Source organism: Pecten maximus, chromosome 1 (assembly GCF_902652985.1).
Source record: "Pecten maximus chromosome 1, xPecMax1.1, whole genome shotgun sequence".
Lineage (NCBI taxonomy): Eukaryota > Metazoa > Mollusca > Bivalvia > Pectinida > Pectinidae > Pecten > Pecten maximus.
In genome coordinates, this window is record NC_047015.1 from 20,560,699 (window position 1) to 20,579,084 (window position 18,386).

General features: G+C 35.3%; 2 protein-coding genes and 1 long non-coding RNA gene across 4 annotated transcripts; 2 read left to right on the forward strand and 1 right to left on the reverse strand.

Moving 5' to 3' along the window:
* The first annotated feature begins 74 nt into the window (after positions 1–74).
* On the forward strand, positions 75–15,086 carry LOC117333545 (rhodopsin, GQ-coupled-like). Its single transcript, XM_033892918.1, is given in 4 exon segments — positions 75–188; positions 190–296; positions 11,837–11,973; positions 12,275–15,086. Coding segments are annotated over 4 exon segments (1,473 nt in total). The 3' UTR covers positions 13,390–15,086.
* Positions 489–2,632, forward strand: LOC117327370. 2 transcript variants are annotated; one of them, XR_004532627.1, is made up of 4 exons: positions 489–742; positions 1,363–1,611; positions 1,965–2,211; positions 2,401–2,632. It is a non-coding gene; the product is annotated as an uncharacterized LOC117327370 (long non-coding RNA). The 2 variants fall into 2 exon arrangements; XR_004532626.1 differs by having other exon boundaries at positions 489–1,611.
* On the reverse strand, positions 3,013–8,532 carry LOC117327361. The gene is made up of 7 exons (XM_033884304.1): positions 8,130–8,532; positions 7,391–7,513; positions 6,797–6,877; positions 6,134–6,199; positions 4,566–4,787; positions 4,144–4,308; positions 3,013–3,930 (listed from the first exon to the last, which is right to left on the reverse strand). The coding sequence occupies exons 1-5, from the start codon at positions 8,363–8,365 to the stop codon at positions 4,670–4,672; spliced, it is 624 nt and encodes a 207-aa protein (XP_033740195.1). The 5' UTR covers positions 8,366–8,532; the 3' UTR covers positions 3,013–3,930; positions 4,144–4,308; positions 4,566–4,669.
* Positions 15,087–18,386: the final 3,300 nt, after the last annotated feature.

Genomic DNA, 18,386 nt, shown 5'->3' on the forward strand with positions numbered 1-18,386 from the left:
CGTCGTAGTGATGGTGATAGCAGTGTTTATGTTATTGTTGCTGCTGCTGATGTTGATCCTCTCTCCCTACAGATATGTCGACCTCGGCTGGGCTTACGGCGATAAGTGGACATTTTAACGGATCCTTACTTCCAATCATTGGTTGGAATGGCTCTAACGATATACCAGTCCATCCTCACTGGACACAGTTTCCCACCGGTCACACAGGAGTGGCATTACGTTATTGGTATCTACATCACTATCGTCGGCCTATTGGGGATCACGGGCAACTCCGTCGTCATCTACATCTTTAGCAAGTAAGTTGTGTCCAATGTATGTGTTTGGAGACTTCCATTGTTATATATAAAACAAGTCGTCGTTAAAATCCACACTTTGTGAAATACTGAAGTTTAGTGACCAGGACTATACGGCAAGGTAAGACTTATCCTTGTGGTGTTTTAAACAAAATAATTACTGATTTATGACGTAATGGTCATCTCTTTAAAGGGACTATTACCTTAGATATCAACCTCAGGAATTGAAGAATTCGGCCTTTGAATAATAAGATATACCCATAATTAAGCGATACAAGCGGCTACACCGTTAAGTTGGGTGTTTTTGTACATATTTTCGGGGTCGGAACATTGTTTACATTGTAAACAATATCACGCTCGGTTGCTTACGGAGAGAGCCGAAAAGGTCACATGGCTTGTCACGTGACGCAGTTATTTACATCCGTCGCAAAGAAAAAATGGATTACGAGGTAAGTGTAAACAAACGCACATGTCTTCGGTATAACACATACTTTGCGCCTTTCTGCTAATTTATGTTCGCAAATAATGATTCTATAGTGTTATAATATATAAGTTTCAAAAATTGAGCTGGGTAATTTGTGTTATTTGGGCTTTGTCGTGCGATAAATATATATATCTATCACTGCCGTTCAACTAGTGGGGCCCAAAAAAGGGTAATTACAATCGGAACAGAAACTAGATGTATTCAGTAATTCAATAAGATTTTAGCTTGTTTATGACTGTTTTCTTTTCAGAAATGCACAGGTATTGATACTTTCTTTGTATACAATCATATTTGATGTTTACAATAAATTCTGCGTTAATCATTTTGGTATGAATACATGCAAGTAATAAAGAGTACTACACATGTACGTGTGACATACGACACACCAGTGTTAGGCTACATGTATGTCATTGTGAAAAGTTTAATTGTGCAGAATAAATGCCAGAAGTAATGAGTAGGTCCGCTATGTTTCTACTTTTATGTTCCTTCTTCCTTTGATAGTTATAGAAAATTTCAATCGCTTGGGACATCAACACTATATATATATATATATGCTGGCTAATTATATATTCTGTTGTGTCATAGACTCCATCACCAGCTTCGCAAGGAACAAGTTCAAGTTTAGACAGTCCTGTCAGAGCTAGGGGAAGAGGGCGAGGCCGTTCACGTGCTAGGGGATGAGGCATAGGTCGTAGCACTGATAGATCTAGAACTGGCACAGCACGAGGGAGAAGAGTTGGTGGAAGAGGAGCCCGTGGAAGACATCAGGGCCAGGAAAGTGACAGGGCAGAAAATGCAGCAACCAGCTTGCAAGCCAGAAGATAAATATTGAAAGTAATTGATGTTTACTAATCGTTTAATTCACCAACCATATCAAACCATTATTATTAGAAACAACATTTAGCCGTTCTAAACTTTGCTTTTACAGCGATTTTACATTTCTGGGTATTGAATACATATATAACACTTTTTCATTTATTTTATCTGTCCTGTGTGATCATATCATTATTCAGTAATAATTTCAATATATTTTTTTTTTTATTTTCTGGATCCTGTACACTGTACTGTAAAAATATCATTCTGTCTCCGATTACATTATCCAATTATTTAGTATCCAAATGTAACTATATAACCCAAATCTCTTACAGAAGTGTCATTTAAAAAGATTATTTATGTATCTATTCCAGACAAGAATTGATGAAATGTCACATGAAGAGACTAAGTATATTTTGCATCAGACAGCACAGCAGTTTCCTTCTTTGATTTTTGACTTGGTCAAAGACAGTAGTGGAAACATTGGAGGTTACCATCCCAGACCAGATGGAAACATGTACAGTCCAGATTGGTGTTTGTGGTAACTGCAGAGAAATGCCTACACAACCAGAGAAGCTCTGCTGCAAGAAAGATCTACCAAATTGTATAACTTTGCTTCCGGTAAGATTGTCTTCAATTGTTTAACATAATAAGCAATACATGTGTAGCTAGAATTATCTCATAAAAATACACTTCTGTTTTTTATGTTATCATTGTTGTTGAATTATTGCAGCTTATTACAGAAATGTAAAGTTTTTTAATAAGTTTGTTTTAGAAATTTACACACATTTTCCATCTTTTCCCCATCAGGATTTCAAAGTTCTTATTTTGGACGAAGCTGTCTTGGCCCTAGCACGCCTTTACAGGCAAGACATGTTTGCTTTGCCAAATGAGGAGGACTGGAAGAAAGCCAACAGGCAATATTGCCTACAGACAATATATATTGTGGCAAGTTGGTCGTCTTGGTACTGGTGACAGACGGGTCATCCCAAGCTGTGCGGTTTGGAAAATTAGAGACGGGTTCCCTGATGAATTTGGACAGTACACTGGTTTCAAGGCATTCAGGATTGCTTTAATTGATATCATATATGTGTTATAGAAGGTATTTGTCCAATGATAAGTATGATGTAAATGATGAATTGTTGAAATATGTTCACTTATGTACCAATGTCCATGGATGTATAATGATGATGATGATGTGTCATAGATAAGTTTGTATAATCATGTTTTGAAGTGGTGATATTCACTAATGTATCTGTTATGATGATGATGATTTTAAAATACTTTACATATGTATGTGTAGATAAGAAATGTTGAATTATAATGCATGGGAAGATTGTAAGAAATCTTGTAATTTAAATAATGTGGATGGTTACTGAAAACTTGTGTCAGTGCCAAATAAAACAACGAGCATCCAAGAACTTGTGTCATATTTTTATTGTTAGCACCAAATAAAATCTGTAGACGAATTCACTACAAAAAAGGCTATGAATACAGATGATCATCCCCGAACACTGTAATGTTCACATACAAAGACCATACTAAAGACACATTCCAAACTTGTGACACATACATCATATTTAGCCAGCCTGTGACACATACACCATACTTAGCAAAGTTGTGACACATACACCATACTTAGCAAAGTTGTGACACATACATTATACTTAGCAAAGTTGTGACACATACACTATACTTAGTAAAGTTGTGACACATACATCATACCTGTGAATATCACACCATACATACAAAATGTGTGAACAAGCCAAACTTGTGACACAATAATTGGTACATACACAATACTTTTCATAGACATACATTTTCCATCCGACAAGTAGTAGATTAGTTTTGCACATGAATTTTGAAACATAAAACACATGTGAAACCCAAATCTTATATGGCATATACTACAAATAATAATAGCTACAAATGTAGCTGTTGTGGGCCAACACCTAACAACATCCCCACTTCCCCAATGAGGTTATTCATAGAATAATGACAGTAGCCTTGTAGCAAGTTTTGTTGAAATCTCCTAAGTGGTTAAGGAGGAGTAGCCAGCAGATTGTTGAGTCCTATTTGTGACACTAGAATCACTTGAGTCTTGACTTTTTTTCTTCTACTAATGTGGCAGTAGAAGGTGGAGTAAGGAGGGCTAAACCGCTGGAAATGTGTCTGGGATCTTAGGGCGATAACGTCTTGCTTTTATGCATTCCTTCTCTATCAAGTAGCCTCTTTTCAACTACAGCAGAAATCAGGTCACTGATGTAGCTGTATTTCTTTTTCACTTTGTAGGGCACAGCGGACCACCTTCCACTTTTCTTGTTGTAAGTTCTGTGGTACCTTTAAACAAAAGAAAATCCTAAAAGTCATGCAATCAGTTCATCCGAACACACAGAAACAAATATATAAACCATGTAAACATTGAGTATAAAGGAAGTAACAGACCAAAATAACAAGTACGATATTCAAAATATCAGTGTCTTCAGCCATTATGCCATGTACAAATAAAAATATAACAGGAACTACCAGAACTGGCAATATCGCAATCCTTACCTTACTGAGCCATCTGCATTTGTCTTTGTTTCTCTATCGATGTGGAAGTTGTAGTCAAGAGCTGCCAAAATGGTGCGTGCCTTGTAAACAGGCGGAGTGTAAGCAAACCTTTTGGCTGCATACATTAATATCAACTGGTGATAGTTTTCAAGTTCTGCTGTACTTCTGTAAGACAAATATAAGAAAAAATAACTTCTGTTCGAAGATTATTATGAACGTAAACATTGTCTTTTCAAATGATAAATACTAGTACATTTCAACTCTGTTTTTTTTCCTTCTTTTAGGAATGCAATATTACAGAGTATACAGTAACGCTGTATTGATCTTTACCAATTCACAGATTTTTTCCTCAAAAATTAATTCACATCAGATTTTAAAAGAATATTTATATACTATTCTATTTGCCCTTTTGGTATCCTTACCTAAAGTTCAGAAAGTAGTGTATTTTATCGAGGAATGGTTTGTAGAGCACAATTAACCTTCCTCAGTGTGTTGTGAGCTGTACTGCCCTTTTCCAGAGACTTTCCTACAGCTTCAACATCAGACAAGGGGCCATGTGAACATTCAGCAACTCCATCATCTGTGTATGGAATACCCCACGAATGCTCACCAACGACGTGGTGCAAAACACCTGCCCACATTCCCTGAAAGTACAAAAAGTACTTATTGCAAGTTATTGTTTACAAATATTCATTTTTTTTTTTGTATTATTGAAATGATTTTGAAGTAATACAATCTTGAATTCTTGTGCCAAATATAATTTTATTACAGATACAAACAAGAGATCCCAGAGGGATCTTGGCGCCCACCATTGAATGATCTTCATAGGTTCCATGTCAGATTGATCTTTTCTCTACTTTTCCCTTCATTTTACTAATCTGTGCAAATTGAGACATCCCTCCAATACTTTTTAAACAAGGGAATCCTAGCTATATAAGAAATTTGAGATTTAACGATAATGGCTGTTTGTTTGCCAGGTTGTTTTCAGGACAGACTGGTCCAAAAATGCAATACAAGGGACCAAGGGGAACCTACTTATGAAATTTGAGAAAGATCCATTCAGTACTTTGAGAAATAGAGATAACAAACTTCAATTGTCAAAATCCAAGATGGCGGTCTGTCGGCCATATTGTTTTCCAATTGATCTCAAAATGGAATTCGCATAACGAGGCACCAAGGGGAACCTCCATATGAAATTTGAGAAAGATCCATTCAGTACATTCTCAGAAATAGCGATAACAAACTTCAATTGTCAAAATCCAAGATGGCTGCCTGTCGGCCATATTGTTTTCCAATTGATCTCAAAATGGAATTCGCATAACGAGGCACCAAGGGGAACCTCCATATGAAATTTGAGAAAGATCCATTCAGCACTTTCTCAGAAATAGCGATAACAAACTTCAATTGTCAAAATCCAAGATGGCTGCCTGTCGGCCATGTTGTTTTCGGATTGGTTTCAAAACGGAATATGCATAACTAGGCACCAAGGGAAACCTATATATGAAATTTCAGAAAGATCCATTCAGTACTTTCTCAGAAATAGTGATAACAAACTTCAATTGTCAAAATCCAAGATTGCTGCCTGTCGGCCATGTTGTTTTCCGATTGGTCTCAAATCGCTATATGCATAACTAGGCACCAAGGGGAACCTTCATATGAAATTTGAGAAAGATCCCTTCAGTACTTTCTCAGAAATAGCGATAACAAACTTCAATTGTCAAAATCCAAGATGGCTGCCTGTCGGCCATGTTGTTTTCAGATTGGTCTCAAAACGCAATATGCATAACTAGGCACCAAGGGGAACCTACATATGAAATTTGAGAAAGATCCCTTCAGTACTTTCTGAGAAATAGCGATAACAAGAATGGTTACGGACGGAGGGACGGACGGACGACGGACTAGACGGGCTAGTAATAAAGTGTCAGGACACCTTAACCACTCAGCCACCACAGCCCTTAACCCCACAGTAATATACATCAATGAAACTTACTCAAAAGGATTTATGAAGCTGCTCGCCTCTTTGGTAGTGATATCGGCCTTCTGAATATGTTGATTCCTTCAAAATAGATATAATAAATGACATTAATTGTTTATTGTAATATTGATCGTTCTTTCTAAAAATATTACTTCTACCTACGATTCTGGACACTGCAGTTCAGAAAAATCATTTATTTCAATCATGTTTGAAATGTCTGAAGAAGAAATACAAATGTAGTATTTATATTTATATTCAGTTTGTTTATTTTTCAAAGCATTTTTCCAGTGTAATTTGTTTATCTATGTAATGTAATCTATGTAATAACACAGAAGAAAATACATATGTACATAGCAGATTCATTACTCACACATACACACACATACATAGAAGATTCATTACTCAAACATACACACACATACATACATGTAGCAGATTCATTATTCACAGACGACAGAGGTTTGACTATCTAAAAGATAATTCTCTTGTGAAACACTAAAATATTCTCGGAAAAGACGCAGCTCATTTTTCTTGAATGCAAAGATGGAGGTTTGTTGAGCTGAACATATGCATTGAGATCATTTTGACTTATAGATCAATATTATAGAATGTCGTCGTACTCCGAATTACAAACCAGCAATGCAAATACATACTGGTACATGTACATACTGTACTTACTGAAAATCACTTGTGGATGGTCCAGGCAATGACATGTCTTTCCAACATTCTTGCACAAACACTCCTGACATTTCTCGACCACTAAATAAAAAGAGAACCTATATACACATCATGTATATAAATCTTCACTTAATTACATGATAATATATCCATTATCTAGCAACATATATACAAAAGAAACATGCTGGAATCATTATATAAATACATGTGTGCATATATATACAGCTTCAAAGACCAAACAGATAGTCATCCACCTAAAATATTCATTTAAAAAAACATAAATAACACACATAAACATACAGAACAAACTTTTTAGTCATAGAATTACCAGCAGTTGGAAAACAAAACAAAAGAAATCAAATCAACACAAACTGTATAAATCGTTGATGTTGTTTATCTTGCAATTGTTTGCCCACCAACACATACATTTTATTCTTAATGTGCTTCATTGACAGTAAATGATTGATAATGCCAGTCCTAAATTTAGAATAGAAGTTATGTATCTGTATGTGTGATCGGTAATTATAACGGTCATTATACATACCATGCTACACCACATTTCCAACTGCCTCAAACTTAATCATATAAACATACCTTATAGTGACTTCACTTTCTGAACACTCTCGTGGAGGTATATATCTTCTTGCAGGTGTGGAATACATATGGATGGGGCCGGTTGAAGTGGTGGATTTATCTGATATTTTCTTAAATTCATAACTGAAATTGACAATTTCAATACCATTCATTATTTGAATATAAAACAATACTGATGTTTTTTTTTTTTTTAAATGACATTTAATTGTACTCTACTGTGTTATATATATGAAATGGTAATAATAAGGACTTTTGCTGCCATATATGATAATCATTAATGTATATGTACTACATACATATATACATGTATGAAAATCTAGATCTGCCGTCTAATGAATTTCATATGCATTTTATATTTTTTATAAACATACGTTGCACTGTTTATTATAAATGTGATGTTTATAATCACTGTCGTTTATTTTCATATCACCAGTACCGCCATATAATATCGAATAGCCCTTGTATTTATTCACCACATCAATTTTCCTAAGAACGAATACCCCCAATTGGGCCCCACTTTGCGTTCAACAACAAACACGTTGTGTCACTATTGTAAATTTATATACAATTACTATTTAACCATTACCAGATGACACTTTCAGTAGAGAAGTTCAATAACACAATCATGCTTAAACGGTGGATACCGGACTATCAATGGCAATATTGGATACGTTTATCTATTATATATACATGTACAGTAGTTATATATCTAACATGATACCGTAGCGAATTAGCTTACCTGTCAAGAAGCAGCTTCGCTAATTTAGAATCAGTCTCCAGTGCGAGATCTTCCTTTACCTTACGCCATCTATCTATCTCTTTGCTGATGTAGATTCTCGCCTCTCCTCTTCTCTGTTCTGATTCTTTTTTCCTTCGTTTTCTTGCACTTTCCGTCAAGTAACTTTTAGGACCTCGTCGTTTTTTCTGGTTTGCGTCCGCCATTTTGCTTTTTTCTCGGTTTACGCGCATGCGCATTTTCAGGCTACGAGCGGTAATTTATGAATTAGTTCGAGACCGAAATGTTTACCTTTTATATTTTTTAGATATATATCGTAAATGGTTGCAGTGACTTTTAATTTTTGTTATTAAGAGAAAGTGTTAGTTTTGTAACATACTCATAGAAAATATAACGTTTTATATCCATTTCTCATAGTGTTTTCTAACCATATAGTCCCTTTAAGGTGGCTACATAAAGTGTTTTCTCCGTCGTTTGGTAGGCATGCTGACTTTTCTCTAAACCGATTTAATTCATCACACCGCAATATCAAATCAAAACACTATTCAATGCATCTATGTAGTTTGTATCTAAAATTAGGCACGGAATCATTGATCATGTGTAAGTGTTTGATTTTCAGGATTATAAAAAACATCTATCTTTCTCACTAAGCGTTGAATCACATCGAACAATCATGAGATAATTACTTCAGATATTTACTTCAATTTGCTAAACAACAACAAACCTTACTTACTTCTGAGGCGGATTCCTTGTAAAAACTAGATACAAATATTCATAGAAATGAATAACATTGAATCGTCAAGCTCGAGATCACATTTGTATTACGATATCATCTTCAAAAATGAAAAAAAAAAAAAAAAATAGCAGCTCTTCTGTATTCTCTTAGAAAATAGAAAGACCTTTATTTAATTATCTGACTTATTACTAGACTAATTCTGTATACTTTGTAGATTTTTTGTATTCCGTAAGAGTTTTTAGACAGAGCATTCCATACAGCAGGGGTGTATCGAGAGCGGTACTCCTGGATATCGAATTTATTACAGAATTAGTGTTACTACATTTTATATGGTTGTTTGTCTTTGTGATATATTGGCTATTTCTGTAGACACTAAAAATATAACAATGCAATCTTCAGTCAACCGTAATCTCATAAAAATGACCTTGTTAAACCGGTAATCACATACAAATAATGCTGATGATGATCCTCATCATCGTCGTCATCATCATAGTACATAATTAAACATCATCATCATAAACGAATCAAACACTATCATCATTACTTCATCTACACAATCATTCCATCATCTTTATAACACCATCATCATTCTGCATTATAATCTTCATCAACATCATAACATCATCATTATACATCATCATCATATTCGCTCAAATAAATTATATGTATGCAAAGTACATGTTCATACACACAGCACATGCGCACACACCATCACGAACACACACTCAACAAACATACGCACACACAAACTTTCAAACACACGCTTACATACACAATTATTTTTTACATGAAAACAGAAAAAAAGCAGAGAAAAGAAGGGAGAGAGAGAGAGGAGAGGGGGAGGGAGATTCAAAAATAGTGATGTAGATATCAAGATAAAATAATTTAATTTGAAAGTTGCTTTACGAAAATTGAACATGTAGATTCGACACTGGCATAAAGAAAATATTCAGTTTAATTCTAATAATGGCATCCATTTCTTCCAGAGGGCCGCGGTGGCCGAGTGGTTAAGGCGTCCCGACACTTTATCACTAGCCCTCCACCACTGGGTTGCGAGTTCGAAACCTACGTGGGGCAGTTGCCAGGTACTGACCGTAGGCCGGTGGTTTTTCTCCGGGTACTCCGGCTTTCCTCCACCTCCAAAACCTGGCACGTCCTTAAATGACCCTGGCTGTTAATAGGACGTTAAACAAAAACAAACAAACAAAAACAAACAAACCATTTCTTCCAAATATTTTCAAAAATCATTTTTTGTGCACATTATTTCCATTGTTGATATATTTTTGAACTGTAAAATGATCCTTGCATCATTAACTAGAGCTGTTAGATTTAAAGCTTTGTTGAAGCATCTGGTTATATATATATAATATCTGATTATAATGATGATTTCGTGATCAACAGGGTTGGCATATGAAGATAATAAACTGAATAAGAAAGATTCTTTATTCATAGAAAAAGCAATAAACAGTATTTCAACTAAGTTTTCAAATTCCTGTAATAAATCTTGTACGTGTACACATTCCCAGAGCAAATGCAAAATTTATTAGAACACTTAGCTTCACATAGAGATATGTAGGCATTCCAACAGCACTGTAACTTTTTCAAGTCTATTATATTCTTTAGGGGGAAAACCCATTTGCCTGAAGACTTCAACATCCTATGTACCCAACCTAATTTAAGTGAATCTATGAAAGCCTGAACATCTATCATTTTCAAGCCTCCATTTAAAATCACATAAAAATAACCCCTTTAAACCGATAATTACATAAAATAACCTAGTTAAACCGGTTATCACATAAAGATAACCTTGTTAAACGAAAGAATGAGACCGGGGAAGTAAGATCAACGTTCCAAATGAGTGTAAATCAAAACAAAAACACATTTTTCGGTTGATAGCTATCTTTATACATTAATAAACTAATGTTATTAAAAATTCAATAAGGGGACCAAGGAACACCTTGGTAGCGCTGATCCAGCCGTTTGTGACAATAATGTAAAACTTACTCTTATCGTAGACATGGAGTAATCAACATCGTAGGTTCCCCTTCTGTATTCAATGGAATTGGTGCCTCCAAATTAAAGAGAGATCAAGTGAAAAATCAATACATTTACGTGGAAAAGTAATTATTTCTGGCGATACCTGGTACACATAATCATAAACATGAACAGTCCTGTAGGCTCGGGAGTGTTCATTACTTAGATTGCTCCAGATACTAAATGTATTATAATACTTACTTCTTCATATATGTTTGATACGCTGATTTATAAAGAGACAGAAACAACATTCAAATACAAAACAATCAATTCACATATACGTTTGTAATATTTACTTATAATATACATGTATAGTGTGTTTGCTTATCAATATAATTCAAAACAAGAATTCACAAATGTTAACATTTCATAATATTTGGTAAGTTTACAGTATTAAATCAACTGGTTTAGAAAATCTGTATTACACATCTCTAAATTGTAGTAAACCTAGATAATAACATATTAACAGATCTGGTTTAAGTCAGAATGTAATGGTTGGTAATGTTAACCGAAAGCTCAAATTTCCTGTCAGCATCATAATTATCATTTTAGAAAGTCACGTGCGATACATCCCCGATAGAAATAAAGATGACGTCACGAAAGACGTTATTGTTTTCTCTTTATTTTGGTACAACAAGGATCCATTAGCCGAAAAAGTTCTGTATGATTCTTGAAATAATAGTTTTCAGTTAATTCTGGAAAATACAGCGCTACATTGTACTTTACATATTATCCAATTATTGTCCTCCAAAGAGGCACAAATTCATGGAAATATGAACACACATTGTGTAATCAAATGAAAATGTATTTGATCGATTTTAACCTATCGACGAACTGTCAGCGGACGGACAGCTAGAGCGCAAATCCTCCCTGTTTACGATCTTATCATCAGTATGAGGATTAAATATAGATACATGACATCATATTTTATCTATTTCAGCAACAAGAGTCTAAGATCACCATCTAACCTGTTAGTGATAAATCTGGCTGTCAGTGACCTCATCTTCTCCGCATTCAACGGTTTCCCTCTCCTAACCATCTCATCCTTCCACCAGAAATGGATGTTCGGATCAATAAGTAAGTTACTGTACTTTCTTTCTACACGTATACTAAATGTTGCGTACCTTTGAACATTAGCTCGTATAATACACAACGAAACAGCGATAGCTAAAGCCATTATTACCAAGCTTTTCCAGTTTAGATAATGTGCTGGCCTTTTCCTCCTCGACTTGTTATAAATTTGACTGTACAGAAATAAAGGTAAACAAAGTCTGAGATTATAGCAATCTAGCAACATAATGTAAGGGGCTATAACAAAATAGTTAGTGTTTTTAAGTTGTACACTTCACCTTCACTTGTTTTGTGTCTTGGGTTACAGCATGCCAGCTATACGGCTTTGTGGGAGGTGTCTTTGGCCTGATGTCCATCAACACACTTGCGGCTATCTCCATTGACCGGTATATCGTCATAACTAAACCTCTACAGGCCTCACAGACCATGACCAGAAGTAAGGTGCACCTTATGATCATGTTTGTATGGGTCTTTTCCATCCTCTTGAGTGTACCACCATTCTTTGGCTGGGGCGCCTATATCCCAGAGGGCTTCCAAACGTCATGTACATTTGACTATCTCACCAAGACACCTCGGACGCGAGCCTTCATCATTGTGTTGTATTTGTTTGGGTTTGCTCTGCCACTGATTATCATAAGCATCTGCTACATAATGATCATTCATGGAGTTCGGCGCCATGACCAGAAGATGCTAACTTTAGCAAACAACTTGAAGGCGGAAGACATTCGAGCAAATAATAAAAGAGCTCAGTCAGAACTGAAGATTTCCAAGATTGCCATGACCGTCACTTGTCTGTTCATCATATCCTGGAGTCCATATGCGGTTATTGCTTTGATCGCACAATTTGGACCTGCGCATTGGATAACACCATTGGTGTCAGAACTTCCCATGATGCTCGCGAAGTCAAGCTCCATGCATAATCCTATTATATATGCACTCAGCCATCCGAAATTTCGTACAGCACTATATAAGCGGGCTCCTTGGATGTTCTGCTGTTGCAAACCGGCAGAGAGACCCGATTTCCGAACGTCATTCAACTACAACAAGAGAGAAGTGACTCGAACAGAGAGCGCCAACAGTGACGTATCCAGTGTGTTTAGTAATTTCAGCGACTCAACAACGACGACGGCAATGATGGATAGGAAACCAACGGAAGATGCGATGAGGGTCGACAGAGAAACGTCTTTCAGTAGAAGTGTTTCAATTATACGAACTGATGACGAATCATGTTCATATCCTGCCATGCTTTTGTTGGCTTACAAAGTAGATGTGGACACCATTTTTGACATGAAAAATGATCAAACCAGACGAAATTCCAATCTACATTCTCTGTATATCCCCACAAGAGTGCAGCAAGGACCAACGACACCGTCACTCAACGCGCCCCCTGGTGAGATTTACGTCGTAGACAATGTCCATTAGGTAGAACAGGAGGTTAACTTTCAATAGTTAATTGCTTTGTATATAAAATGTGATAATTAACATCACCAATGGTCCCATCATCATAGAACAAAACAGATCAAATAGAAGCACATGTAGCTACGTAGTTAGTAACTGGTTTATCGCCTAGATGACTCCGCCTGTTGTTAGGTTTCGTCTCACCGACTATGAAATAGTGAGTGATTTGTCGGCGTAAGGTCTCTATTGTATCACCTGTAACCTAAACACCATATACAGATATAACAGCAACAGTACTAGCACCAGGAACAATAGACAACATCACGGAGACGATAGTGATGGAACAACAGACAACATCACGGAGACAATAGTGATGGATCAACAGACAACATCACGGAGACAATAGTGATGGATCAACAGACAACATCACGGGGACAATAGTGATAGATCAACAGACAACATCACGGAGACAATAGTGATGGAACAACAGACAACATCACGGAGTCAATAGTGATGGAACAACGGACAACATCACGGAGTCAATAGTGATGGAACAACAGACAACATCACGGAGACTATAGTGATGGATCAACAGACAACATCACGGAGACAATAGTGATGGATCAACAGACAACATCACGGAGACAATATTGATAATCAACCGACAACATCACGGAGACAATAGTGATGGATCAACAGACAACATCACGGAGACAATAGTGATGGAACAACAGACAACATCACGGAGTCAATAGTGATGGAACAACGGACAACATCACGGAGACAATAGTGATGGATCAACAGACAACATCATGGAGACAATAGCGATGGATCTACAGACAACATCACGGAGACAATAGTGATGGATCAACAGACAACATCACGGAGACAATGGTGATGGATCAACAGACAACATCACGGAGACGATAGTGATGGAACAACAGACAACATCACGGAGACAATAGTGATGGATCAACAGACAACATCACGGAGACAATAGTGATGGATCAACAGACAACATCACGGACACAATATTGATGATCAACCGACAACATCACGGAGACAATAGTGATGGATCTACAGACATCATCACGGAGACAATAGTGATGGATCAACAGACAACATCACGGAGATAAAATTGATTCAATATATTATCTGAAAAGTGGCACAGATTGGTGATGTATTTTTTAGTTATATTTTATTAATTATATCTAATATTTATTCTTGTGAACAGGCCTTGTCTGTGATATGTATTCATAGGAGACTTGTTACTATATTATCATGATAGATTTATGTAACGTTGATTTTGTTATTGGTACATGTTTAGTCATTATTACACAGTCTGAAACCTCATACAAATGTACGTCAAAATCATTTGTTTTCATTGTTCCTTATTTTTGTAGCATTTCGAATACAGTACAGATGTTAAGTATTTAAATGTTTATCGTTTCAGTAGCATTATATATAAAGTGATTAAGACTGGCGTGCCCTTATCTGACGCTTCGTAGTATTCTTTATTATATTGGTTGGACCAGAAATAATATTGTAGAAGTCAAATTTGAAATGATAGTTGTTTTGCTCCGCTAACCTCTCAGCGTAATGTGTCGGCTTGGTGGAGTGATAGGTATTTGATGTCAGCGCTTGTTTTGGTTTGTTTATTGAGCTTGGTGAATATTCGTGCATTCATACGAAAATAACGTCTGGGAAATATAAATAAAAAGTGTAATAATGATGGTGCAGGGAACACGCACGTGTGATCCTCATATTTAAAAGTGATTTAGTAATGGATATCATGCCGAATAAAGCTGAATCATACAGCAGTATCAGTCTTATGTTTACTGTGTCATGGGACCGCAAAGTACACAAGTCCTTTTTTATAAAATTAGATTGACAGTTTTAGATACAAGATAGTTTAAGATACAGTATAGTTTTAGAAACAGTATTGTTTAAGATACAGTATAGTTTTAGAAACGGTATTGTTTAAGATACAGTATAGTTTTATATACAGAATAGTTTTAGAAACAGTATAATTTTAGAAAGAGTATAGTTTTAGATACAGTATAATTTTAGATACAGTATAATTTTAGATACAGTATAGTTTTAGAAACAGTATAGTTTCAGATACAGTATAATTTTAGATACAGTATAGTTTTAGATACAGTATAATTTTAGATACAGTATAGTTTTAGATACAGTATAGTTTCAGATACAGTATAATTTTAGATACAGTATAATTTTAGAAACAGTATAATTTTAGAAACAGTATAGTTTTAAGATACAGTATAGTTTTAGATACAGTATAGTTTTAGAAACAGTATAGTTTTAGAAATAGTATTGTTTAAGATACAGTATAGTTTTAGGTTCAGTATAGGTTTAGCTACAGTACAATTTTAGATACAGTATAATTTTAGATACAGTATATTTTCTAATATATGTATAGAATAATGACTTATATTCTGAGCCCGTGTCAGGATATTTTACGTCGTAGGTGTTTGACAAGACTTAACACGCATGAAGATGTACAGTGCACAGATGTCAATCAATGAATAAGTAATTAGTTGAAAGCAGTTATATATGTATATATCTGTATAAACCGAGGAAGCAACATTCTCATTTACGTAATCGGTACTGAACACAGACAATGTACCTATGGCCATACATACCAGCTGCACCAAAGGACGTTCGTACTGTTCCTACATCTAATTTAATCCATTACTGAATTATCTCATCGATTAATAAACGTACTTGAAGAAGTCCCAGAGCGTATACAGTAAAATACTAGTAAGTGTCATATTTATCTCCACCTGTGAAGCGATTTTTATCATAACACAAAACAACAGTTAAAGGGACATCACGGTAAAAACGTTGTAATTTTCAATGAATGTACGTGTTTTGTTCCTTTCCAGTTATGTTTCTGTGCTGTCCCAATGTTCACAGTCGATCCTCATGTCCAGCTTGACCACTTGATTTAGTTGGGAATCCCCCTCTAAATTTAGCGCGGAAATTATTTTTAAATCATCACGTAACTGTTTTGAAATCGAGGCAACACAAACACACGATAGTTTACAAGGCGAATTGGATTAGTTGGACAACGATATTATACAGTGGTTTAAATGTTAAATAACACGTTCTGTATATATTCCGGCACATATATTTATGTGTAAATAAGTGTTAACACCGTACATATAGTATAGTGACAGTAGCGATGTACTGGTACAGACCACAGGGGCATGTCTAGTTTTATATTACAAAAAATAGTCGGAAATACCTATATATATTGACATATATAGGTATTTCCGACTATTTTTTGTAATATAAAACTAGACATGCCCCTGTGTTTGAACTGTATTGTACTGCTTCCCCAGTTTAATTCTAGGATTGTGTTTGACCCATTTTCCAATTATTCTCTTCATTGCGGAAGCTGTTATCGTTTTCAACCGCAGCCGATTCACATTGGAAGCCATTTTTGTTTTCAGGTGTTTTAGTGTGTTGTGCGCATGCGTGTTATCGTATATATGTCACAAAATTTGCATATTCAGACTATTGATCAACGAATTGTGATAACCTTTTTATTATTAATAATTGATGTTTTTTATATATATATATCATCAAATTCGAATGGTTATTGTTCATAAGGATATTTTTTTTAAAGATATACCCAATAATATGAAAAAATACATAATAATAATTGGTTTACCATGATGTCCCTTTAACAGTACTTATAACTCAAAATTGACAAAACGCGCTAATACAGATTTACACGGGGAAGTTTGTAATAAAACCAAGTGTTCCGAGAGGGGAAGTGTCTTCTGCTTTATCGACGACATCCAAAAATGTCAAACCCTGGATATGTCACGTTCAAAAAATGAGAACCGGGAAAATTAAAGTCCACTCGTCGATATGCGTTTATTTATTTATTTATATTAATTTATTCATTTATTTATTTATGTATTTATCTTAGTTATTTATTAAAATGTTACGAAGTACGCCGACAAGAAGAGACAGAAACAAACTCGATGTATTATAAATACTGAACGACATGACGTGTGCTCAAACAGGTAACTTCTTTACTTTTGGTTTGAAGGTCAAATTTCGATAGGCACCTGCTTGCTTGTCAAATGTTTTATAAAACAAACAAAAATTACCAAACTCATTTCACCAGTTTGATTTTAATGGTAACTCGTGCAATATTCTTCACGCCCCATATTTCGCATTGTCAAAAAATGAAGACATGTGGGTACAAGGTTTTAGGGCCAGGAACTGTCGTATTATGAGATTCAATGTATTATTGTCCCATGGTGACACGACTATGGGGTCACACCCCGATCTCCACACACATTAGTTACCTCGTATCCGAAGAGTTACCGCTCCTATAATGCACTACATGTAGAACTGTACGGAAGAAGACGGACATAGCGTTTTTTTTAACTTGTGTCTAATTCCAGTCGTATCTGGAAATTTGCAAATAATATATGTTAAAATCAATATTTGTACGTATAGATAATGCTCTCAATGCGATGCGTTTGTTAAGGATAATCGATAGACTTTTATGTCTGTGAACACACATTCATCCAAAGGGAGCAAACTCCGAAGACCTTATATACAGTATGCGTTCGGTATGAACATAAAATATTATGTATTGATAAGAAACGGTTCATTTTCTTATTTATTTATTTATTTATTTATTTATTTATTTATTTATCTGTTTATTTATTTTGTGACACGTGGTTTTACCTTTCGATTCGGTAAATATAGCATACGTATTACATGTATTAATACTGTATTTATGTATGACAATTAGATGGCTATACCTAGGTCTAGTTACTTATATTACCGGTGATTGTTAGGACCTCGCTATCATTGATTGGTGGGATATTCTACTACAGTTGACTTGTATTAGAACACATGATCTCCCCGCGCCCTTTACCGATTTATCCTATCATTTTCAAATTAAGAACGTGTACGTCGATATAGATCCGTAATCGACACCATACTTATCTTCTTCACGATGAAATGAACTA

What these genes read in the sequence shown, in the direction of transcription:
- LOC117327361 (XM_033884304.1), bottom strand. Translation starts at nt 8,365, where the DNA reads ATGCGCATGCGCGTAAACCGAGAAAAAAGCAAAATGGCGGACGCAAAC. An exon ending in GAAAGTGAAGTCACTATAAG is followed by an intron (nt 6,878 to 7,390) that starts GTATGTTTATAT and finishes CTTTTTATTTAG; the next exon opens with TGGTCGAGAAATGTCAGGAG. An exon ending in CCATCCACAAGTGATTTTCA is followed by an intron (nt 6,200 to 6,796) that starts GTAAGTACAGTA and finishes TCTATTTTGAAG; the next exon opens with GAATCAACATATTCAGAAGG.